The 26582-nt window shown below is 48.3% G+C and overlaps 1 protein-coding gene across 1 annotated transcript; it reads left to right on the forward strand.

Annotated features, from left to right (window-relative positions):
• The first annotated feature begins 13297 nt into the window (after window positions 1-13297).
• Window positions 13298-25387, forward strand: LOC140395060 (proteinase-activated receptor 3-like). The gene is made up of 2 exons (XM_072482418.1): window positions 13298-13396; window positions 21075-25387. Exons 1-2 carry the CDS (start codon window positions 13327-13329, stop codon window positions 22124-22126), a joined length of 1122 nt encoding a protein of 373 aa, XP_072338519.1. The 5' UTR covers window positions 13298-13326; the 3' UTR covers window positions 22127-25387.
• The last annotated feature ends 1195 nt before the right edge of the window (window positions 25388-26582 follow it).

The following is a 26582-nucleotide window of genomic DNA, read 5'->3' on the forward strand; positions in this document are numbered from 1 at the left end:
AGGGAGTGCCGCACTGTCAGAGGGTCAGTACTGAGGGAGCGCTGCACTGTCAGAGGGTCAGTGCTGAGGGAGTGCTGCACTGTCAGAGGGTCAGTACTGAGGGAGCGCTGCACTGTCAGAGGGTCAGTGCTGAGGGAGTGCCGCACTGTCAGAGGGTCAGTACTGAGGGAGTGCTGCACTGTCAGAGGGTCAGTACTGAGGGAGTGCTGCACTGTCAGAGGGTCAGTACTGAGGGAGCGCTGCACTGACAGAGGGTCAGTACTGAGGTAATGCTGCACTGTCAGAGGGTCAGTACTGAGGGAGTGCTGCACTGTCAGAGGATCAGTGCTGAGGGAGTGTTGCACTGTCAGAGGGTCAGTACTGAGGGAGTGCTACACTGTCAGAGGGTCAGTGCTGAGGGAGTGCTGCACTGTCAGAGGGTCAGTACTGAGGGAGTGCTGCACTGTCAGAGGGTCAGTACTGAGGGAGTGCTGCACTGTCAGAGGGTCAGTACTGAGGGAGTGCTGCACTGTCAGAGGGTCAGTACTGAGGGAGTGCTGCACTGTCAGAGGATCAGTGCTGAGGGAGTGTTGCACTGTCAGAGGGTCAGTACTGAGGGAGTGCTACACTGTCAGAGGGTCAGTGCTGAGGGAGTGCTGCACTGTCAGAGGGTCAGTACTGAGGGAGTGCTGCACTGTCAGAGGGCCAGTACTGAGGGAGTGCTGCACTGTCAGAGGGTCAGTACTGAGGGAGTGCTGCACTGTCAGAGGGTCAGTGCTGAGGGAGTGCTGCACTGTCAGAGGATCAGTACTGAGGGAGTGCTGCACTGTCAGTGGGTCAGTACAGAGGGAGCGCTGCACTGTCAGAGGGTCAGTGCTGAGGGAGTGCTGCACTGTCAGAGGGTCAATATTGAGGGAGCGCTGCACTGTCAGAGATATTAAACAAAGGACCTGTCTAAACCGTATTGGATATAAAACACCGCTTGACACTGTACTGCAGGTGAGCAGGGGAGTTTTCCCTCCACCACATGGCCACTATTTATTCTTCAACATCACGAAAACAAAGAAGCATATTATCTGGTTCTTGTCACATTGTTCTTTGTGGGATCTTGCTGTGCTCAAATTGGCTGCTGTGTTTCCTACCACAGTGACGACATTTCAAAAAGAACAGTGCTCTGCGCAGTCCAGTGGTCACGAAAAGTGTGGAAGGAATTCTTCTCATGCTTAGTGTCGACGGTGAGGGTGGAGTGGAGGGTAAAGGGACAGAGGACAAGCAAGACAGTTTGCAGTAAAGGAACGTGAGGAACCTGCATTCGAGGCTGGCACGGAACAGTGAACGGTTTCACAGACACGAGCAGGAGCCAGTTATTTTATTTCTATTGCGATATAGGTGTCGCTGGCTAGACCAGCATTTGGTGCCCATCCCTAACCGCCCTTCAGCAGGTAGGTACACCCACAGTGCTGTTAGGGAGGGAGCTCCAGGATTTTGACCCAGCGACAGTGAAGGAACGGCCGATATATTTCCAAGTCAAAGCCCCCTCTTTATCCTGCATACAACAGCAGCTCCGGAGAATAATACCCTGGGTAAAGTAGAGCAGAATATCCTGAAACTCGTCAGGGAGTGCACTCTTCAATCTTCTCATCGGTTTTCCTGAGTGTTCTCCAGGCTCCCTCTCCTGGGCCGCTGGTGAAGGGTTTTCAGAGGCTGATTAAGGAAAATCAATGTCCAACATGCATCGATTTAAACCTGTCACTGACTGGGGAGAGCGCTTTGGGGAAAGAGAGTCTTTGGCGTAGTAGTGATGTCACTGGTCTAGTAATCCAGAGCTCCAGGTTAATTCTCTGGGGACACAAGTTCAAATCCCACCTCGGCAGCTGGTGGAATTTAAATTCAATTAAATCAATAAATCTGGAATGGAAAAACCCTCATCAATGGTGATCACGAAACCATTGTCAATTGTTGTAAAAACCCATCTGGTTCATAATGTCCTTCAGGGAAAAAAAGGGCAGCGCGATAGTATAGTGGTTGCCGTCCCCTTTCTCCCTCCCCCTGACTTCACTCATTCACTAACTATCTCGATATTAGTGCTCTCTGTCTCTCCCAGTATTTTGTGCATCCTGGTATTCCTCTCTAATATGTCCTCTTGGTTCCCACACTCCTCCCGAGTCAGTTTAAAACTCTCCCGGCAACAGCAGCAAAACCTCCCGCAAGGAAGCAGTCTCCGGGACGGCACATTGGCTAGCACTGCTGCCTCACGGCGCCGAGGTCCCAGGTTCAATCCCGGCTCCGGGTCACTGTCCGTGTGGAGTTTGCACATTCTCCCCGTGTTTGCGTGGGTTTCACCCCCACAACCCAAAGATGTGCAGGGTAGGTGGATTGGCCACGCTAAATTGCCCCTTAATTGGAAAAAAAGAATTCGGTACTCCAAATTACCCAGCTCTGCTCAGGCGCAAATCATCTGACTTGCACAGGTGCCATCCCCCCCCCAGAGCCAGCCCCTGTATTCCAGGCATTCCCTCCTGCACCATCTTTCCAGGCACACATTTATCTGTCTTATCCTCCTATTTCTGTACTCAATTGCACGTGGCACTGGGAATAATCCAGAGATTATGTTCTATGTTCTATCGTGTAGATGGGCTTTAGAGTGGTTTCACAGGTCGGTGCAACATCGAGGGCCGAAGGGCCTGTACTGCGCTGTAATGTTCTATGTTCTATTACTACTTTGAGGTTCTTCTTGTTAATTTTCTGCCTTTTTCCTCGAATTCTGATTGCTGGACCCCCAACCCCCTCCCTACCTAAGTTATTGGCACCAATGTGGATCACAATCTCTGGCTGTTCACCTCTGCCAGGAAAATGTCCTGTGACATCCTTTGCCCTGAACCAGGAAGGCAACAAAGCGTCTTGGAATCACATCGACAGCTGCAGAAACCTCTGTCTGTTCCCCTGACTAATGAATCACTGTTGCTCTTCCCTTCTTCTTCCTCACTCCTGTACAGGCAAAACGCTCGAGGTGCCACAAACCTGGTTCTGACCGCACGTCTCTGAGGAACCAGCCCCAAAACAGAAAGCCAACTTCTGAGCTGGACCCCAGGGGGGCTCCTGCACTGCCTGCTTCATTCTCTTGGACTGCCTGGTGGTCAACCATCCCCTCTCTGCCTCCAAGCCCATAAGCTGCGGTGTGACCGCCTCACTGAACGTGTTATCCACGTAGCTCTCAGCCTATCGAACGCGCCACAGTGACTCCAGCCGTCGCTCGAGCTCTGAAACCCGGAGCTCACATTTCTGCATTTGGGAGCACTTCCTGCACATTAGGTCACCGAGCACGCTGGGAGCGTCCATGACTTTAGATTTAGATCTATTGTCACATGTACCGAGGTACAGTGAAAAGTATTGCTCCGCGTATAGTCCAGGCAGATCGTTCCAAAGATGAATAACAGGACATACGATAAATACACAATGTAAATACAAAGACATAGACATCGGGTGAAGCATACAGAGTGTCGTGCTAAAAAACAGTAGAGAAGATGCGTAGAGATCAGTTCAGTCCACAAAAGGGCCATTCAGGAGTCTGGTAACAGTGGGGAAGAAGCTGTTTTTGAATCTGTTGGTACGCTTTCTCTGACTTTTGTATCTTCTGCCCGATGGAAAAGTTGGAAGATCAAGTAACCTGAGTAGGAGGGGTCTTTGATTATGCTGCCCGCTTTCCCAAGGCAGCAGGAGGTGTAGATAGAGTCAATCGACGGGAGGAGGATTTGCGTGATGGACTGTGCTCATGACTCGCTGTAGTTTCTTACGATCTTGAGCCGAACAATAACAATAATAATAACCTTTATTAGTGTCACAAGTAGGCTTGCATTAACTGCAATGAAGTTACTGTGAAAATCCCCGAGTCCGGCGCCTGTTCGGGTGCATAGAGGGAGAATTCAGAATGTCCAATTCACCGAACAAGCACGTCTTTCGGGACTTGTGGGAGGAAACCGGAGCACCCAGAGGAAACCCACATAGACGCGGGGAGAATGTGCAGACTCGGCACAGACGGTGACCCAAGCCGAGAAGTTGCCATACCAAGTTTTGATGCAACTAGATAGGATGCTTCCTATGGTGCATCTGTGAAAATTGGTAAGAGTCAATGTTGACATGCCGAATTTCCTTAGTTTCCTGACGAAGTATAGGCGCTATTATGTTTTCTTGGTCATAGCATCAACGTGGGTGGACCAGGACAGATTGTTAGTGATGCTTACACCGAGGAATTTGAAGCTGTCAACCATCTCCACCTCGGCACCATTGATGCAGACAGGGGCATGTATGACACTTTGCTTCCTGAAGTCGATGACCAGCTCCTTAGTTTTGCTGACATTGAGGGAGAGATTGTTGTCGTTACACCACGCAACTAGGATCTCCCTCTCCAAAGGTCTGTACAAATAAGCAAGTAAACCTGTTCTGTTAACTTTATTTATAAGTTGCATTTGAACTGTACTGGGGGTTGCTTATTTGGAGTTAGTGGCAGGTATAGAAAATAAGGAAGTTTTTCCTTGTGTTTGAGAACTGTTTAACTGATAATTGTAAAGCTATTTTCTTTGATGCTAATGTGGTTAATTCTTTTTTTTAAATAAATTTAGAGTATCCAATTATATTTTTTCCAATGAAAGGCAATTTAGCGTGGCCGATCCATCTACCCTGCACATTTTTGGGTTGTGGGGGTGAGACCCACGCAGACACGGGGAGAATGTGCAAACTCCACACGGAGAGTGACCCAGGGCCGGGATCGAGCCCGGTCCTCGGCACTGTGAGGCAGATATAATTTACTTAAAACTGCCTCTATTTCCTAACACGGTCAAGATGGTTGAAGTCAGGAATAGGGTTGGAAAGCCAGAAACTGCCCATTTACTTCCATTCCCAACCTTGGATCAGGCCCAAGGCATGCAAGGTCCGATTTTAAGTCTGTGCAATGAATGTGTTTTGAATGCTTTAAACTTGGGTCTGTTGAGTTTATGGAGAGTCCTAGATTTCTTTCAACTTTATCATATTCTCGGTGCATGTAAATCCCTTTAGTGCTCTCCTATCCCTCTCCTTGTTCATGGGATGACAGGACTGTACCTTGAACAGAGATTGGGGAAACAGGGCCTCTATTCTTGAGAACCGAGTTTCCCAAACTGGGCCCAAGAGGGAAAGCAGACCACAGTGATGGGAAAAACAGCCTTGAAGTGGGGAAAAGATTGGATTGGATTTGTTTATTGTCACGTGTACCGAGGTACGATGAAAAGTATTTTTCTGCGAGCAGCTCAACAGATCATTAAGTACATGAAAAGGAAAGAAAATAAGAAGAAAATACATAATAGGGCATCACAAGGTACACAATGTAACTACATAAACACTGGCATCAGGTGAAACATACAGGGGTGTAGTGTTAATCAGGTCAGTCCATGAGAGGGTCTTTTAGGAGTCTGGTAATAGCGGGGAAGAAGCTGTTTTTGAGTCTGCTCATGCATATTCTTAGACTTTTGTATCTCTTGCCCGATGGAAGAAGTTGGAAGAGTGAGTAAGCCGGTGGGTGGGGTCTTTGATTATGCTGCCCGCTTTCCCCAGGCAACAGGAGGTGTAGATGGAGTCAATGGATGGGAGGCAGGTGTAGATGGAGTCAATGGATGGGAGGCAGGGAGGCGGTGTTCACGACTCTCTGAAGTTTCTTGCGGTCTTGGGCCGAGCAGTTGCCATACCAGGCTGTGATGCAGCCAGATAGGATGCTTTCTATGGTGCATCTGTAAAGTTGGTAAGGGTTAATGTGGACATGCCAAATTTCCTTAGTTTCCTGAGGACGTGGAGGCGCTATTGTGCTTTCTTGGTGGTAGCATCAACATGGGTGGACCAGGACAGATTTTTGGAGATGTATACCCCTAGGAATTTGAAGCTGCCAACCATCTCCACCTCGGCCCCGATGATGCTTACAGGGGTATGTACAGTATTTTGCTTCCTGAAGTCAATGATCAGCTCTTTAGTTTTGCTGGCATTGAGGGAGAGATTGTTGTCGCTACACCACTCCACTAGGTTCTCTATCTCCCTCCTGTATTCGGACTCGTCGCTATTCGAGATCCGGCCCACTATGATCGTATCGTCAGCAAAATTGTAGATGGAGTTGGAACCAAATTTTGCCACGCAGTCGTGTGTGTACAAGGAGTAGAGTCGGGGGCTAAGTACACAGCCTTGCAGAGCCTGGCCCCCGCCAGACGCAACCACCTACCTTCCACAAGGTCGGACTTCTCCCATCGGACCCCGGGACCATCCATCCGCAGCCGCCGACCGAGGAAGCGCGGAAACGCGGCGGTCTGCAGGTGAGACTGAAGCAACGCGGTTTCAAGTCTCCTCTCCCCAGCATACTCCTGGCAAATGTATAAGTGATCGAAAAGAAGCTGGTTGAACTTAACGCCAAACTTACCTCTCAGAGGGAAGTAAGAGACTGCTGTGTGCTCTGTTTCACAGAGACATGGCTCACCCTCGTCTCACCGGACTGCGCCATACAACCTGAAGCTTTCTCAATTCACCGGGCGGACCGCACCGCGTCATCAGGCAAAGCGAAGGGTGGAGGAGTTTGCCTCCTCATCAACTCCTCCTGGTGCTTGAATATGGCGACCCTGGAGACCTACTGCCTCAGAGTAGGGGAAAGTGGCCCTGGGAGTGGGGGAAGGAGGGCCTCGGAGAGGGAGTGAGGAGGAAAGTGGTTCTTTGACAGGGAGTGAGGGGACGACAAGGGAGAGAACAAGGTGTGGGTTGGGGCGCAGGGTGAATTGGGATCACCAGCATGTGAAAGAGTGGGCTGAGGGTTTATCTGTGTGTGTAAGAGAGAGAGGTGAGTGTGTTTGTGTGTGAGCAAGAGATGTGAGTGTGTGTGTGAGAGAGAGGTGGGTGCGTGTATTTGTGTGAGGAAGAGGTGTGTGTTTGTGTGCAAGGGAGGCGTGAGTATGTGTGTTTGAAAAAGAATTGAGAATGAGAGTGAGTATATGTATCTGTGAGCATGTGTGCGCATGATTTTTGTTTCCTGTGTACTATTTTCACGCAGTATCTTAATTATTAAAATTAACACGTTAGAAATTGCCATTTCTATAGGGGTCGGGCAGCATGGTGGCGCAGTGGTTAGCACTGCTGCCTCACGGCGCCGTGGTCCCAGGTTCGATCCCGGCTCTGGGTCACTGTCCGTGTGGAGTTTGCATATTCTCCCCGTGTTTGCGTGGGTTTCACCCCCACAACCCAAAGATGTGCAGGGTAGGTGGATTGGCCACGCTAAATTGCCCCTTAATTGGAAAAAATGAATTGGGTACTCTAAATTTAAAAAGGAAAATTCTACAGGAGTCAACATCAAAGTGATTTACCGTCATTCTTTTTCGAAAATATTTTATTAAGGCATTTATAATTTTAACACTTTTTAACAGAAAACTCCAACAAAGACAAAAAACCAACAATAACATAGCCATCCGCCCCCAAACACAGACCCCAACCAACATGATCCATATGAACACTCCATCATACCCTCTTTTTTTTAAGGGATTTTGTTTTCCAATTAAGGGGCAATTTAGCACGGCCAATCCACCTAACCTGCACATCTTTGGGTTGTGGGGGTTAGACCCACGCAGACACGGGGAGAATGTGCAAACTCCACACGGACAGTGAACCAGGGATGGGATCGAACCCGGTTAACCACAGCTTCGTGAGACAGCAGTGCTAACCACTGCGCACCGTGCCGCCCTGACCTAAGCACATTTTTAAATAAGGAAACATTGTAATTATAGTAAACGTATGTTATAAGGAATAGAAATTACCTATAAATTAGGTTTTGTTGTTTGTACCCATTGCATGAAAATGATCACTTTTTTTTGTGATTTGGCTCTTCAACACAATCAGAATGTTCCTCAGGGGTTCATTCAGTTCTCTGATGAGGTCAAAGGGTGCCATGGCGGGAAATGTTTGGAAACGCAGCTGGAAAGTTTTGAAGACTGAGAGGCGATCTTATCTAAAAGGGATAGACAGGGTAGATGCAGGTCAAGTGTTCCCTCTGGTTGGGGAATCTAGAACCAGGGGGGCACCATTTCAAAATAAGGGGGGAAATCACTTAGGACCAAGATGAGGAGAAAGGTTTTTACTCAGAGCATTGTGAATCTTCGGGATTCTTTGGTCCAGAGGCTGCCCGGTCACTGGAGTATGTTTAAAGCAGAGACTGGGTGGGGCAGCACGATGGCACAGTGGGTTAACACTGCTGTCTCACGGCGCTGAGGTCCCGGTTCGATCCCGGCTCTGGGTCACCGTCCGCGTGGAGTTTGCACATTCTCCCCGTGTCTGCGTGGGTTTCGCCCCCACAACCCAAAAAAAGATGTGCAGGGTAGGTGGATTGGCCACGCTAAATTTCCCCTTAATTGGAAAAAAAATGAATTGGGTGCTCTAAATTTATTTTTTTAAAAGCAGAGACTGGTGGATTTTAAAATATCAATGACACAGCGAGATAGGGGGGTAGCGTGGGAAGAGGCATTGAAATGATGATCAGCCATCATCATATTGAACGGCAGAGCACACGCAATGGGTTGAATAGTCTTCTCCTGTTCCTATTTGCAGCATTGTGTGTAAATCCACTCTCTGAGTGTCTCATTGTGTCTCATTTCTGAGCTGCCTTTGCTGATTTCAAAACCCACAATCGCTGTGACTGCAAATGTGCATTTTAGAATTTGGGCCCTTTGTGCAGATTAGAAACAGTTGTGGTTTCGACATTAAGCGGATATGCAATGTGACTGCCCTCAGACATGTCACAGCTTTAAAAATAATATCTCAGAGGACAATGGACCTGGTTTTAAAAGATTGAATTGACGGATTATATCATGAGGCTGGATAACGGACCAAGCCAAATATCAGGGGCGTCATTCTCCGACCCCCCGCCGGGTCGGAGAATGGCCGTTGGCCGCCGTGAATCCCGCCCCCGCCCCCGCCGAAGTCTCCGCTCCCGGAGATTGGGCGGGGGCGGGAATCCGGCCGCGCCGGTTGGCGGGACCCCCCGCTGGATTCTCCGGCCCGGATGGGCCGAAGTCCCGCCCAGGAATTGCCTGTCCCGCCGACGTAAATCAAACCTGGTATTTACCGGCGGGACCAGGCGGCGTGGGCGGGCTCCGGGGTCCTGGGGGGGGGGGGGGGGGGGGCGCGGGGCGATCTGACCCCGGGGGGTGCCCCCACGGTGGCCTGGCCCGCGATTGGGGCCCACCGATCCGCGGGCGGGCCTGTGCCGTGGGGGCACTCTTTCCCTTCCGCCTCCGCTACGGCCTCCACCATGGCGGAGGTGGAAGAGACTCTCCCCACTGCGCATGCGCGGGAAACTGACAGCGGCCGCTGACGCTCCCGCGCATGCGCTGGGAAACTGACAGCGGCCACTGTCGCTACCGCGCACGCGCCGCATTTCCGCGCCAGCTGGCGGGGAAACAAACGCCATTTCCGCCAGCTGGCGGGGCGGAAATCCCTCCGGCGTCGGCCTAGCCCCTCAATGTTGGGGCTAGGCCGCCAAAGATGCGGAGCCTTCCGCACCTTTGGGCCGGCGCGATGCCCGTCTGATTGGCGCCGGCTTTGGCGCCAGTCGGCGGACATCCCGCCGTTGGGGGAGAATTTCGCCCCAGACTTCACTCACTTTAGTGTATTTGCAGTTCCCGTGCACTGTTTTTTTTGAAAGTTGAAGCTGAGATTGCCCTAGTTCTAACCCTGCTAATGTGGCCAGGGAATGCACCTGGCTATTTGATTCATCCATTGCCTTTGCCTTAACTGGAACTGAAAGTGTCCCAATCTCTGAGCCAACAGACTCAATGATTCATTGCAGTTTATTAACCCTTTGTAAGCAGCTATGGAAAAGCTCAGTGACCCTGGCTCTGGCTCTCTCATGGACGCACATTCCATGTTTGCCATTGAACAAACATCCAGGCCTGGGCTAGACTCAGGAAAATGGAAGGAACAACCTGACGAACGGAGATTTCCCGTGGAAATTGTTGGTCTTCCCCAAGGCACAGCCAATACCAGCTGGCTGGGTGGTTGGGGTGGTGGGGGTTACTTTCTGGTGTTAGTGCATTAGAGAACGTCCAGTTTGTGACTGGTTGAATGTTTATTGATTAACAATAACGTGGGTCTGATAACAATATGAAAACTACTAAAACCACAAACCATTCAATCACTATTATAAAATTATCTAAGAGCTATTACAAATGCGACTATCCACTACGACGACTATCTCCAGACTCCCCAAGGTACCAAGTCACGTGGCTGTTCTTTACTGCCACCTGCTGGTTGGAGGTTGCGTCTGTTAATATTTCCAGAACTGCTTATGCATATCATCACAGTGGGGGTCCCACAGATAACTGATTGGGTGCTCAAGAAATGAGCCTCAGAAGGGTTGGTCCAGAGAATTAGTTTTGAGTAGATCATTATAATCATTGATAGGTCAATTGCGTGTTGCTGTCATGTGGGGAAGCCCCAATAAAATGTTTGTCATGTATCCTTATCGTGGTGGATGCAGACAGCTAGATGCTCTGTGTCCCTTCCAATGTGACAACTCTGTGAGTGATCAACGTGTGATCCCAAAAAAAAACGTTGGATGCCAGCTACAGAAATCCCCTGTAATGACTAATACGCTCAGCGACTTGCATCTCCACTTCTCCATTTCATTTTGATTTTTCACAAAGGAAAACCCATTATTTGCCCACAATTTGATGGTTCCTCTTATCTTTATTCATCCTTAGCCCAAATTATGTGCTGAGAGACGATAATGTCTCCGGGAATTGAAATCTGGGAAGGATACAGGAGAACTCCACAAGCCGCGGCCACCCCCCTCTGCTGGAGTTCACATTTGCAGTGGGAGAGGCTGACAGAGGGACAGAAACAGAGGCAGCAGCGACGTAAGATAAACTGGCAGTGAAGCCACAGTAAGACAGGGATGCGGCTGGGTCCGGGAGCTCAGCGAGCAGTGGAACAAACAATTTCCCTTTGTTTAGTTTGATCGAACAACTGAAATAATGATGGGTTTACTCAAGCCCGCTCAGCATTAGGCGCAGCTGCGTTGCAGGCAATTGCGGGGAGGGTGGGAACATTTCTTGCTCTGATTTAAAGAATTGATTGTTAGTGCCTGTGAAGTTGAATTCTCACCTGGCACCTCACCTTCCATGCTGCAGGTTAACACTTTTGTTTCAGTAATAAATATTTTGTTTTAATAATAAAATAGACGGCATGGTAGCACAGTGGTTAACACTGTGGCTTCACAGCGCCAGGGTCCCAGGTTCGATTCCCGGCTTGGGTCACTGTCTGTGCGGAGTCTGCACGTTCTCCCCGTGTTTGCGTGGGTTTCCTCCGGGTGCTCCGGTTTCCTCCCACAAGTCCCGAAACACGCGCTGTTAGGTGAATTGGACATTCTGAATTCTCCCTCTGTGTACCCGAACAGGCGCCGGAATGTGGCGACTAGGGGCTTTTCACAGTAACTTCATTGCAGTGTTAATGTAAGCCTACTTGTGACAATAAAGGTTATTATTGTATAGTTTCGGGGATTCGCTGGCTAGGCCAGCATTTATTGCCCGTCCCTAATTGCCCATGAGAAGGTGGTGGTGAGGTATCTCCTTAAACCGCTGCGGTCCATGCAGTGTAGGTACACCCATAGTGCTGCTCGGGAGGGAGTTCCAGGATTTTGACCCAGTGACAGTGAAGGAGTGGCGATGTATCTCCAGGATGGTAACCTGGAGAGGAGCCCCCATGTGGTGGTGTTCCCATGTGTCTACCGCCCCTGTCCTTCCAGACGGTAAAGGTCACGGGTTTGGAAGGTGCTGCCTAAGGAAACTGCAAAGTGACAGATTGAGAGGATTTGAAATGAGAGATGATTTCCAGACGCTCCACTGTGATTCATAGAATCCCTATTATGCAGGAGGCCATTCGGCCGATCAAGTCTGCACTAGCCCTCTAAAAGAGCACCCTACCTAGGTCCACTCCCTCGCCCAACTCCTTATCTCCGTAATCCCATAACCTAACCTGCACATTCCTGGACACTAAGGGGCAATTTAGCATGGCCAATCCACCTAACCTGCACATCTTTGGACTGTGGGTGGAAACCGGAGCATCCGGAGGAAATCTATGCAGACACGGGTAGAACATGTAAACTCCACACAGACAGTCACCCGATGAATTGAACCTGGGTCCGTGGTGCCTTCTCCGCGTCCATAGATACCACCATCTCCGGCACCCGTCCTCTCGACGGGTCATGATCACATTCAGTAATCGCCTTATATTGCTCAAGAGCTGCTGGCCCTTTATGAAGCTTGTTTTGGTCCTCTGCAGCCACCCCTGGAATGCGTCCTTCCATCCTCCCTGCCACTAACTTGGCCAGCACTTTTACATTGTATTTAACAGTGATATGAGTCTGTACGACCCACATTCTAACGGGTCCTTCTCGTTGGTATTAGCATAATCGTCGCTATGTCATTGTCTCTGGCAGCTCCCCCTTCTCCAGTGCCTTACTAAAATGCCCCCAGTAGGGGTGGTGCTAATTCCGCCATAAACGCCTCACAAAAATCCGCCAGGTAAACGTCCGGCCCTCCCCGACTTCGTGGGCAGCACGGTCGCACAAGTGGTTAGCACTGTGGCTTCACAGCGCCAGGGTCCCAGGTTTGATTCCCCGCTGGGTCACTCTAGCACCTGCCCCCTCTCCTTATCCAGCCGCAGACATTCCAGCCCATCTAAGAACTGCCCGATATCCCCCTCTTCACCCCCACCCACCCCCTCACCCACCCCCCCCCCCCACCCCACCCACCCCAACCTCTCCCAACATCCCCCATCCCCCCCCACCCCAACCCTCATCCCCCCCCAACCCCCCACTCTGCCCCCCACCCCTCCACCACCCCGCATACTCCGCCCCGACCACCCCCACCAACACCTCACGACCCACCACGAAACAAATCTGGAGAATACCTAATAAATGTGAGAGAAGAAGGTGTACAAGCAAGCCTTTTCAATTTGGTGTTGTCCACACCAGGGTAGCATTTGAACATGAGAAACACTGCCAGTCAATCTGGATAACATCATTTCAAAGTCAACTGCTTGATATTAGACTGTCCCCCAGTGATTTAAAGCTTATAAAGGCAGGCAAGTTGTGTGGTTTGAAAATGTAAAAGATACTTTTACCCCGACACCCAGCAACCCCCTTCCCCCCTCCCCCACGCCACCCTACATTACAACAGAACTTTGACGAGCTCTGTCCTGTCCTCCAGTTAGATGCTGACGAGCTTGCGTGAGCAAAAGCTGAGGTTTTTCAGAATTTGTTGCAATCTCTCTGACCCGCATTGGAGAAGCTTGAGAATGAAGTCGCTGAAAACGCTGCTATTGTTTGCTCTGCCCTGTTGCTTCATCAACTGCTACAGCAGCAAAGGTAATAGATTCCAATCTAACTTTATTTTAAACGCAAATCGAAGCAAATGATTTTTTGTTTCCTGTGAACTCTTTACACGCAGCATTTTAATTGTCAAAACTAACACATTGGAAATTGTCATTTCTACAGGGGTCAGCATCAAAGTGATTTACCCTCATATTATTTTTAAGGGTTTTTTTTTTCCAATTGAGGGGCAATTTAGCGCGGCCAATCCACCTAACCTGCACATCTTTTTTGTTGTGGGGGTGAGACCCAGGCAGACACGGGGAGAATGTGCAAACTCCACACGGACAGTGACCCGGGGCCGGGATTTGAACCGGGGGCCTCAGCGTCATGAGGCAGCAGTGCTAACCACTGCACCACCGTGCCGTCCTACCCTCATATTTTGATCCAGAGAATTTTATCTGAACTGTTTTTGATGTGGGGAATTCTGTGCATAGTATTTCATGTGAGTTATTCTGTATTTAATCAGGGATATTTTGTCAAGTTTTCTATCTGGATTATCCAATCCAGAGGACTTTGTTCTCTTACAGCTAAGTTTGAATGCATGTTACAAACACTTTACTTTCTGTTAATAATATGTACACAATGATCTTCGGAAAAATAAATGGAGAAAATTATCGATCACCAAAAATTTCAGCAACCCTATAATCTGACAGATACAGTCTCATTTTTTAAAATAAATATATTTTATTACAAACATGTATCAAAACAGGTTACAGGAAATAGACACCCCAGCAAACATACTTCTCAGCAATCAACTATACAGTCTGTACAACTTTTCCCCCTTTTTCACCTCCCGATGAACAGCTCCTCAAACGTGGTCAGAAACATCCCTTGTACAGGTCACTCAACCAAGCCGCTACCCCACGTGGCGATTCCGACTGCCACTCCAGTAAAATTTGCTGCCCTGCAATCAGAGAGGCGAAGCCCACAACATCGGCCTTCCTCCTCCCCATGAGCTCCAGCTTCTCTGAAACTCCAAATATTGCCACCAATGGGTGGCGTGGCTGAACTTGCTCCATTATTACTGGGTGGCGAATGTGGATTAGGTGCGGCGGTGGTGGAAAGGAGAAGGATACAGGGAGAGTGGGTTAGGATGGAGGAGGAATCTTGTAAGGGGTCCAGTTTGAGGGCTATGGTGACGGCAGCATTGCCAATGGCTCCGAGTAGGTATTCCCGGTGGTCCAGTCCATGGTGACGATTTGGAATCAGTTGAGGAGGTATTTTAGGGTGGAAGGGATGTCTGTGTTAACGCCCCTGTGCGAGAATCATGGGTTTGAGCTGGGGGGGGGGGGGGAGGGGGCGGTGGATAATGTATACAGGAGGTGGAGGGAAGTGGGGCTGGTCAAGGTGAGGGATTTGTATTTGGAGGAACGGTTCGCCAGTCTGGAGGAGCTAAGAGAGAGGGTAGCGCTGCCTCTGTTGCAGGGTCCTCCCCACCTCGTCGCCTTCCCCGCCCATTCAAAGTCCAAAATAATCATGTCCAATTTCCGAAAAAAGACCTTTGGTATAAAGATTGGGAGAGCCTGAAATATAAACAAGAACCTCGGCAGAATATTAATTTTCACCACTTGGACCCTCCCCGCCAAGGTCAACTGCAGTGTATCCCACCTACTGAGATCCTCCCTGGCCCAGATACAGTCAAACCTTTCAGAATATGAATGTGATAAACAGTTCAAATTAATTGTCTGTAAAGTTTTGGTTTGTATAGTTTAGATTCATTGTGGTGAAGGGGTTGTGGAACCGAAACTTGTCCCTGGTCATCAAATCAGCGTTGAGGAGCTGCCAGTTCAGGAACAAAATTCATCCCTCGGCTCTGTTGAATAACAAACCTGTTCCAGTGTTCAGCGAGATCATGGTGAAACCAGGAAATGGTGGTAAAACCCGGCAGTGTCTGTGGAGAGAAAAACAGAGTTAACGCTTCGAGTCCGTATGATTCTTCTTCCAAGCCATCCAGACTCAAAATGTTAACTCTTTTTCTCTCCGTAGAGGCTACCAGCCCAGGCTTGTACCATCTCCAGATAGGGTCTAACCAGAGCTGTGTCTGTCAGAAACAAATGCTTTCCCCAACCCCCCAACCCCTCTTTATATTCTAGCCCTTTAGATGTAAACATTCTTTTAGTTTCGTTTTTTTTTGTACCAATGTTAAGTATCTATTACATTTTAATGATCTGCGTACAGGGATCTCTAAATCTCTGGGAATCTCCACAGTTTCCAACTTAACACAATTTAAAACATTACTAGGAACAATTCCTTATTGGTCTCAAATGGACGATCTCACACTTCCCTTTGTTGAAATCCACCTGCCACAGTTTTACCCACTCGCTTTATTGACGTTTCTTTGACTCCTGTCTACACTGCTCGCTATCCACCTGACATCTCGCTATCCAGACACCTGAACTAAAGCTATCATATCATAGAATCATAGAATTTACAGTGCAGAAGGAGGCCATTCGGCCCATCGAGTCTGCACCGGCTCTTGGAAAGAGCACCCTACCCAAGGTCAACACCTCCACCCTATCCCCACAACCCAGTAACCCCACCCAACACGAAGGGAAATTTTGGACACTAAGGGCAATTTATCATGGCCAATCCACCTAACCTGCACATCTTTTGGACTGTGGGAGGAAACCGGAGCACCCGGAGGAAACCCACGCACACACGGGAGGACGTGCAGACTCCGCACAGACAGCGACCCAAGCCGGGAATCGAACCTGGGACCCTGGAGCTGTGAAGCAATTGTGCTCCCCCCGTCGGGTGTCCCTACCTCCACCTGGCGTACCGCAGCAGCTGTGTGGTGCACACCAGAGGGTGTCCCAAGAGCCTCTTCACTAAAGTGCCCAACCTAGGTGCGAGTCTCTGAGATGGCGGAGGGTGTTGGAGACAGCTGTGACTTGAAACCTATGTCATCCCCGCACTCGATGTCCTGGGTCTTGTGTCGAGGGCTGCCATCCGTGCTGCTGTCGTCATCACTGCTCGGCACATGGGGGGGGGGGGGGGGGGGTCACTGGCCGTGGCACTGGCTGGGAGCAGGGACACCAGATGGACCCGCCAATCATCAGCAGGTCCTGCAAGACACAAGACAAGATGCATGATTAGACCGCGGGGCGGTGGGGCCGATGGGAGTGAGGGTGTGGGTCAGAGGGTGGGGGTGAGTGTAATGTGGGGATGGGGGTGGGGGTGGTGTGGGGTTGAGGGTGGGGCTGGGGGTGGGGGTGGTGTGGGGGTGTGGGTGGGGCTGGGAGTGGGGGTGGTGTGGGGGTGGTGTGGTCGTGAGGGTGGAGGTAGTGTGGGGGTAGTGTGGGGGTGAGGGTGGGGGTGGTGTGGGGGTGAGGGTGTTGACACACGTGGCATGGGGACCTCAACTCAGCGGGGCCTCACTTCCTTGCCCTCGGCCGACGATGTCCAGAGCCCTCTGCTCAGTCACGGTCAGGAGCCACAGGTCTGGTGATCCCCCTCCAGCTTTCACCCGCTCTAAGCGGTTATGGGTGTTTTTCTCCTGGGAGAGGGGGGGAACAGAAAATGCACGGCTTTAAACAGTCCGATGCATGCAGCCAGGGGGTGGGTGGCTGATGGCCTCAGTGGGCAGGGGCACCCAGCCATGGCGGCTGGTATGGGTGCTGACATGTGGTGCAGGTGAAGGTTTGGACGCCCGCCGTGGGGGAGGCGGAGGGGCGGGGGGGGGGGGGGGGCTGGTTTCCGGGTGTGCGGGATGGGGGTTGATGCCAGGGGCACAGGGCTGCCTACTCACCCTGGCCGCCCTGAGGAGGTCTTGCAGGTTTTTACGGCACTGCAGGCCGACCCGGGTGGTGTTGCCCACGTCACTTACTGCATCTGCCATCTGCGCCCAAGCACAGTGAACGGCAGCGGCTGGCAACCTCCTTCCCAGGCCAGGGCACAGGATGGCCTGACTCTCCTCCGCTGCGTCCAGGAGGTAGTCTCAAGCTCGGCATCGTTGGAGTATGGTGCCTGGCTCCTCGCGGCCATCTTGTTAGCTGAGATGGTGTGTGTGAGGTGGAATGTGTCTTTGCGGCTGCAGCTAGTCAGCAGCCTGAGAGCCAATCGTGAGACTGGCGAATCCCGCACCATTTCTCATTGGAATCGATTGTGTACATAGCCCCGCCCTGAGAGGCGGGGTATAAGAACCAGCGCCGTCCCCAGCAGCCTTCACTTCTGTAACTTCGCTGCTGGGTACAGTTCTATCTGATTAAAGCTGAATCGATATGACTCCACGTGGACTCAAGCATCACACACAAACAGGCCGACGCAACTGTGTGAATTATGAAATACACAGTTTCTATAGACTGTACCCCTTGTTACAAAATGTACCTGAACTCTACAAGACATCTCCTGTTCCCCAAACAACATCTAAATTGAATAACCAGCTAGAGTTACCACACAATACAGGAATCTGGAAACCGTCTTTTTTCCTGGTCCAGTGAAGATATTTTATAACTGCTGTTATGAAGTTTTTCTGCACTACCTTGCCTATAAGACTTAAAAGCCTGTTGTGATGATATGCATAAGCAACCTTGTATATAATAAAGTACACAACATCTGACCACCAGATGCAGTGTAAACCTAACACGTGACTCTGTGCCTAGGGAGTTGGGAGTAAGTCGTGTTGGTGGATAGACATATTTTGCAGTTGCTCTAGTATAGTTAATTAATGTTAGTAGTTTGTTATATATTTATTCTAGTTATCTTTACCACACAGTTGTTTCATAATAAATTATTTAAACTAGTCAAGAACTAGATGTTCTGTAGTGCATCATTTACACCAACCAGTCTACAGAACATGACATGGTACCAGGTTTGAAATGAAAATGAATGAAAATCGCTTATTGTCACAAGTAAGCTTCAAATGAAGTTACTGTGAAAAGCCCCTAGTCGCCACATTCCGGCGCCTGTTCAGGGAGGCTGGTATGGGAATTGATTGAAATACGGATTGATGATTGACTAAGAACAAGAAGATTCTGCAAAGATCCGATCCAGTAAAGATAATGCATCATTATTTCTACTAACCTCGCAAGCTACTGGCCAGTAGTAAGACGTGGTAAGACTTCGAGGCCCATTATGGAAGATATCAAAGCATCTCAACAGCTGTGGGTTACCGGTAACATAGACGAGAATTGGCGGATGTTTAAGCAGCAGTTCAACCTCTATGTTGCAGCCCTAGGTCTGCAAGCACAGCCTAACTGTAGCAGGTCCCCAAACAATTGAAATCTATAATACATTTGCCTTCGATAGCGAGGCGGATAGCAAGAACTTCGAAGAAGTTCTCAAACTATTTGATCGGCATTGCTCACCTAAAACAAATGAAACCTTTGAACGCTATATATTTTGCACGCGCACCCAGAAAGAAGGCGAGGAATTTGTTAGTTTCGCTGTTGAAGGCGCAGTCGTGAAATTTTAGTACCCTCCAGTCGTCAATGATCCGCAATCAGATCGTATTCGGGATCTCCAACAGTAAGATACGCGAGAGGCTTCTAAGAGAACAGACTTCAACCAGATGATGCTCTCAAAATATGTCCCGCTAGCGAGCTTGCAGCAAAGCAAACTAGCACATTGAATCACCGGCATTTTGGCACAAAGGTAGAAGAGGCGGCCGACGCCATTAGTGTAGTGAATAAAAAACGTGCTCCCAACGCAGGCGGCCATTTTGAGCGGCCGACTCAATCCTCAATTTCATGCCCGCGATGCTGCAAACGGCATTTGCCAGGACAATGTCCAGTGTTTGGAAAGATATGCTCCAACTGTAACGGCGGAAATCATTTTTCAATGCAATACTTTTCCAGGAAAAAAACAGAACAAACAAAAGTTCGTAACACAGTTGATGAAGTGTGCCTCGAGGACACATTTTTTATCGACATGATTTCCAGTGAAGACAAGGATAGTCAACTCATGCCAAGCGACAATGCTTTCTTGACAATTTGAAGCAACAGTGAATTAAATGCAAAATCTCAAAAGGACAACTGGGCAGTCCCATTAATGATTAATGACACATTAATAACATTCAAACTCGACACAGGTGCGAAGGCCAACCTTATCAATTTGCCTGATTTAAAAGAGCTGAGAATTAAACCACAAGTAGTAAGCAAAGCAGTATTGTTAAGAGACGACAACGGAAATTAAATTATGATGTTAGGAGCATGCAAGCACAATATCAAAGTGAAAAACAGAGTTCACACTATTAAATATTCTATTGGAGTGGCGGAACACAAATCTCTGCTGGGAGTAGAAGTATGTGAGGAACTTTAGCTAGTTAAACGTGTTTACAGTGCAGCTACCACGGCTACCAAACAACATGCATCGGTAGATTCTGTATTGAAGGAATTTCCTGAGATATTTCACGCCTTTGGCCGTATAAAATGCAATTAAAGAAGAACGCGAAGCCAGTGATTCATGCTCCGAGATGTGTAGCAGCTCCATTGAGAGACAAATTGAAAGCTGAGCTAGAACGGATGACAGCTTTAGGTGTAATTGAGCGCATAAAAGAGCCTACAGACCAGGTAAACTCCATTAGTTGTGTCAGAATAAAAAAGCGAACCACCAAAGACACTGGGCGGGATTCTCCGTCAGCCAACACTGAAATCGGGAAAGGTGATAAGAGTGGAGAATCGGTTTTGACGCCAAAATCACGGCAGGTGCCGATTTAAAAAAGAATTTTTAGAGTACCCAATTCATTTTTTCCAATTATGGGGCAATTTTGCGTGGCCAATCCACCTACCCTGCACATCTTTGGGTTGTGGGGGCGAAACCCACGCAAACACGGGGGAGAATGTGCAAACTCCACACGGACAGTGACCCAGAGCTGGGATCGAACCTGGGACCTTGGCACTGTGAGGCTGCAGGGCTAACCCACTGCGCCACCATGCTGCCCCTGGCAGGTGCCGATGTGATGCCAAATCGCAATTCTCCAGCACCTCGACAGTGGCGTCAATGTATTCCGGAACGCACGGACAATAGACACTGTTTGCATATCATTATCAGGCCCGACCCAGTATTCTCCGGGGCCGCCACAATTCTCCTCCTCTGATGGGCCGATGACATGCTTGTTGCTAGGTAGACATCTTCTGACCAGCACCCAGTTTATTGATCCTCGTGCTTGCTCCGAGCTGAAAAGGCCCCTTAGCCACAGGTTCCATCGAAACAGCAATCTCAAAGGCAGTCTTTGATGATGTTCCATTGATAACCTTTGAATGGCCTCATTTTTCAAACCACACACTAAACGATATCTAATTGTGTCATCTAACGAACTGCCAAATTCACAAAACATTTTATTTTAAATTTAAAATATCCAATTATTTTTTTTCCACTTAAGGGGCCATTTGGCGCGGCCAATCCACCTAACCTGCACATCTTTGGGTTGTGGGGGTGAAACCCACGCAGACACGGGGAGAATATGCAAACTCCACACGGGGCTGCGATCGAACCCGGGTCCTTGGTGCCATGTGGCAGCAGTGCTAACCATTGCACCACCGTGCAGCCCCTTAATGTCCAAAGATGGGTAGGTTAGGTTAAGGGGTTATTGGGATAGGGCGGGGTGCTCTTTCACAGGGATGGTGCAGACTCGATGGGCCGAATGGCCTCCTTCTGCACTGTAGGGATTCTTTGATTGGATGATATGAATTATACTCATTCTTTACCCCATGTTCTCTTTCTCAAATCACAGAATGTGTACGGAGGAAAGGAATGCAGTCCAGCAGGCGATTCCCTATCATCCAGGTAATGGATCCCACTACAAACCAATCTATCAACACCTTCAATGATTCCTCGATTCAGCATCTGCAGAGTCCAATGAGCGTGCTCCTGGTCCCCTGCGCCTACCTGGTGGTGTTAATCATTGGTCTTCCAGCCAATGGCCTGGCTCTCTACATCCTAACCACAAGAGTCAAGAAGCTGCCATCCACTATCTTCCTGACAAATCTGGCTTTGACTGACCTTCTCCTGACCCTCACCTTGCCTTTCAAAATTTCCTACCACCTGCTGGGGAATGACTGGATATTCGGAGAGCTGTTTTGCCGAGTGTGCAGTGTTCTATTCTATGGGAACGTGTACAGCTCCATCCTGTTCCTGACCTGTATTAGTGCTGATCGATATTTGGCCGTGGTCCACCCCTTCCTCTCAAAGGAGGTGCGGACGAAGAAGTTTGCGTATTGCACCTGTGGAGCAGTCTGGCTGCTGGTTTTTCTCTCCATGCTGCCCATGTGCATCACTCAGCAATCGTACAAGATCCACGCTCTCAACATCACCACATGTAACGACGCACTCCTGAAAAAGACACTGACTGGCTACCTCTCCTATTACTTTATTGGTCTGGTCGTGTTTGGCTTTGTGATTCCCTGTTTAATCACCATCTTCTGTTACATGTCTGTCATCTCCACCTTGATTCTAAACGATAGGCAGTATGTCCATGCCATTAAGGTCACACTGTTGGTGCTGCTAGTGTTCCTGGTGTGTCTCACTCCCTTTAATATGATCTTGTTGATCCAATCCTACACATTGAACAGTGACATTTATGCTTACTCCATGCCCTGCCTGGTGCTCAGCACCTTCAATAACTGCATCGACCCCTTTATCTACTATTACATCTCTGAGGACTTCAGGGACAAAGTGAGAACGGCAATCTGTGTCCCTAAAACCGAAATGAGTTCTGGAAAATCAGGTCAGAGCCTCATTCAGAGCAGCAGTGCAGCTCAGTCGGGCCTTCCCCAGTCGGTGTAGCTCCTGGTTCTGTCCTAGGTTCAATGATTTTACAACTTGGGAAAACTTGCTCGGGGGGTATTCAAATTGGTGGGACTCAGGCAGCAAAGACCTGCTCAGGCCACTGGGTGTAGGACTTTTCCAATCCTTAGTAAAAGGCAATCTGAGGGTTACTATGGGTTTAGAGTCAGAGAGTCATATAGTACAGAAGAGACCCTTCAGCCCATCGAGTCTGCATCGACAAAATGACCCTAAATCTACACGCACCCAATTTTCCAGCACTTGGCCCATAGCCTTGAATGTTATCACATTTCAAGTGCTCACCCAGGTACACTTCAAAGGTTGTGAGGTTTCCCGCCTCTGCTACCTTCCCAGGCAGTGCATTCCAGACTTTTGATGCCTTTAGAGTCAAAAAATCTATTTCCTCCTTAAATATATACAGTGACTTGGCCTCGTAGCTTTCTGTGGTGGAAGATTTCATAGGTTCACCACCCTCTGAGCAAAGACATTTCTCCGCCTCTTACTCCTGAAAGGCCAACCCCCTGAGACTGTGACACTTTGTTCTAGACCCCACAGCCTGTCAGAGTTTTATACGTTTCAATTAGATCCTCTCTAATTCTGCTAAATTCCAGTGAATACGGGCCCAGTTGACACACTCTCTTCTCATGTGACAATCCTGCCATCCTAGGAATCAGTGGTGCACCTTCCATCTATGGCAAGTATATCCATTCTTAGATAAGGAGACCAATACTGCACATAATACTCCATATGGGCTATCACCAAGGCCCAGTACACCGCAGTAAGACATCCTTGCCCCTGTACTCATGTCCTCTTGCAATGAAGGGCAACATATAATTTGCCTTCCTAACTACTTACTGTACCTGCATGTTTGCTTTCAGTGACTAGTGTACAAGGACATCCAGGTCCCTTTTGTACGTCAACATTTCCCAGCTATCACCATTTAATTAATACGCCACCATTTTGTTTTTCCTACCAAAGTGGATAGCTTTACATGTATTCACGATAACGTTACATGTATTCACATTATCCTGCGTCTGCCATGTAATTTGCCCACTCACTCGACTTGTCTAAATCACCTTGAAGCCTCTTATGGTCCTCTTCATCACTCACATTCCCACCAGGTTTTGTGTCATCAGCCACCTTGGAAATATTACATTTGGTTCCCTCATCTGATCATTGATATATATTGTGATTAGCTGGACCCAAGCACTGATCGGGACCCCACCAGTCCCTGCCTGCCACTTTCAAAAAGACCCATTTATTCCTACTCTCTGTTTCTTGTCTATTACCCAATTCTCAACCCATGCCAATATATTATCCCCAATTCCATGCGCTTTACATTTTGCGCACTAACTTCTTATGTGGGACTTTACCGAAAGTTTTCTGAAAGTCCAAATACACCTCATCCTTTATCTGGAATTAAAGGTCTAATGATGACCATGAAACCATTGTCAATTGTCATAAAAACCCATCTGCTTCATCAATGTCCTTTAGTGAAGGAAATCTGCCGTCCTTACCGGGCCTGGCCTACCTGTGACTCCAGACCCACAGCAATGTGCTTGGCTCTTTACTGATTTCTGAAATGGCCGAGCAAGCCACTGAGTTCAAAGGCAATTTGGGATGGGTAATAAATGCTGACCCAGCCAGCAACGTCCACAACACATGAATGAACAAAAAGAACATCCATTGGTTCCCCCTTATCTATTCTACTAGTGACATCCTCAAAAACCTCTAGTGAGTTTGTCAAACATGAATCCTTTTCACAAATCCATGCTAACTTTGTCTAATTCCATTGATATTTTCTAAGTGTTATGTTATCACATGAAATGAAAATTGCTTATTGTCGCAAGTAGGCTTCAATGAAGTTACTGTGAAAAGCCCCTAGTCGCCACATTCCGGCACCCGTTCGGGGAGGCTGTTACAGGAATTGAACCGTGCTACTGGCTTACCTTGGTCTGCTTTCAAAGCCAGCGATTTAGCCCTGTGCCATCCTGTCTAATAGACTCTAGCTAGCATGTTTTGTATTGCTGATGTCATTTATTCACACTGATCACAAAACTGCTGTCTGTGGACCAAATTTTGGTATTTCAAAAGAATTTTAAAATATCTTCACTGAATGTTCTACGTTCTATATTTTAAGTGGGATGCCCTTGTGAGGATAGACTGTTAAAAAAATATTTTGTGCTAATCTGTAAAGAAGGCTGTGTGTGTGTGTGTGTGTGTGAATGATGTGATTAAGCTGGGGGAAAGATTAATGGAGACAGCTTGTCTGGGAGAATTGAGAGATAAAAAGACTAGCGGTGAAAACTAGGTGGGCTGGGCATTTGGTTTGTGATGCAGAGTGAGACCAACAGCGCAGGTTCAATTCCCATACCTGCTGAGATTATTCATGAAAGCCTGCCCTCTCAACCTTGCTCCTTGCCTGAGATGTACAGAACCTCAGGTTAAATCACTACCAGTCAGCTCTCCCCCTCAAAGGTGAAAGCAGACTATGGTCATCTGGGACTAGGGCAACTTTACTTTAGAGGTGCTAAGTGCACGCCTTTGTAACAGAGCTATGGCCAAGTGAATTTATAAGTAAATAGTTTAGAAATTTGCATTAGGAGATAGAGAGGACGTGGGTCTTTTTCAACTGTTAAATTTCAACGGGCAGTAAGGCTTTTACAACTGGCACACGTTTCATAAGGAAAAGAGGGAATGTTATTGCATTTTATTTGACCCAAAGTGGGGGGGGGGGGGCACAACTGGAAAAACATGAAAGATGTTTATATTTTGGAAAAGTTAAGTTGAAAGGAGTACTGATGACAATGGGATCAAAGATGAAAGGGGAAAGACACTTAAAGAAATATGTTGCGCAAATTCTGTTGTCTGTGTGGGAAGAAATCCTGGGCATAGCTGTGTGCTGAGAGAAAGTGTGAAGTTTGAATCAGCCATCCTGTCAAGCCATAAGTGTCTTTGCTACAGAAAGCACTCTTCTTTCTGAGTATTCTTGGACTTCCACAACAGGGTGGAAGCTAGTGAGAAGTTGTATGGTGTGCCTGCACTAAAGTGACGGCAGTTTAATGTTTTGCCTTGGATAATATTACTGCATTTTATAGTTAAGCATCTATAAGTGAGTATTGTCTAGATGTTTACTGTGAGTCTGACCAAGTAGGCTTTTTGGTAAGATGTTTTGGAAAACTATTTTTACTGTGTAACTGTAATCTTATTTGTTGAAGTTGTTTTTTCTTCTTGTTAATGAATCTCTTAATGTTTAAAATCTGTAACGTGTTGCTGGAATTCTTTGCTGCTGAGATCAGTAGATTTCTTCTAGTTTTCAGAAAACAAAAAAGTCATGGTCCATAAGTGAGGAGGATTTGGTTTGTTCTGCAATTAACATCTGCCGTAGTCATGGTACCCAATGACATTTCCATGTTTGGTAAAAGTTTAAATGGTTCTCACTGCCCTTCATTCCCCTAATCAGTAATCGTCAGTGACCCCTCGAATCGAGGTTGAGGTCTACCCAGTGTTACCATGGATCCTCATGTGACTGATCGGGCCAATTCTTCATGTGCTGAGCACATGGGACAAGACATCCCACAAAATAGTGGGATCTAGAGTACAGGAAATGCTTACTTTTTTTTCATTCGCTGCCTGCTCAGTATGATAAAAGGCTCAATAGAATAAAGGAAAGCTTTGAGGGGAGAGCCCACACCGAGGGGGTATAACGTTAAAATTAAAGGCAGGCCATTCGGGATGATACCAGGATGCATTCCTTCAACCAAAGGTTGTGGAAATCGGAACACTCCCTCAAAAAGCTGTGAATGGTGGGTCAACCAAAAATGTCAAGACTGAGATGGCTAGGTTTTTGTTGGGATTATGAATTTTGGAACAAGCATGCAACAGGAGAGCTGAGCCATTATTTAATTGCGAACTGGCTCAGGGGACGGCTTGGTTTCCTGCTGTCCTTGTGGTCACCTGGTCAATTTTGTTACTGAGCACTATTGGCGACCAATGGATACCTGGACTCCACGTTCCAGAATCTGTCCCCGAAACATCTTAACCTCATCGAAATGCCACCCAAACTTTTTTCCCCACACCGCCTATTTCTTTATGTAATGAAGTGCTCGACTCTGATAGTTCACAGCAAATAAACATGAAACTGATCTTGAGTTATGGGGAAATGTTCCAACCAGACATCTGTGACTAATTACAAAACGCACATTAGTGCACGGGGGAGCTGACAGCTACTGATGTCAATGAAATGGTGACATCATCTGACAGAATAGGGGAAGCATTTTGGCCACCACAAAAGTACTGGATGTCACAACCTCCTTTCACTCCTTGTACACCAGTCACTGAAAGCAAGCATTCAGTTAGACAGGCAAATGGTATGTTGGGTCCCATTGGAAGAGAACTTGCATCCAGAAGCAAGGAGGTCTTACTGCAGGGCCTTGGCGAGACAACACCTGAATTT

Source organism: Scyliorhinus torazame, chromosome 18, assembly GCF_047496885.1.
Source record: "Scyliorhinus torazame isolate Kashiwa2021f chromosome 18, sScyTor2.1, whole genome shotgun sequence".
NCBI lineage: Eukaryota > Metazoa > Chordata > Chondrichthyes > Carcharhiniformes > Scyliorhinidae > Scyliorhinus > Scyliorhinus torazame.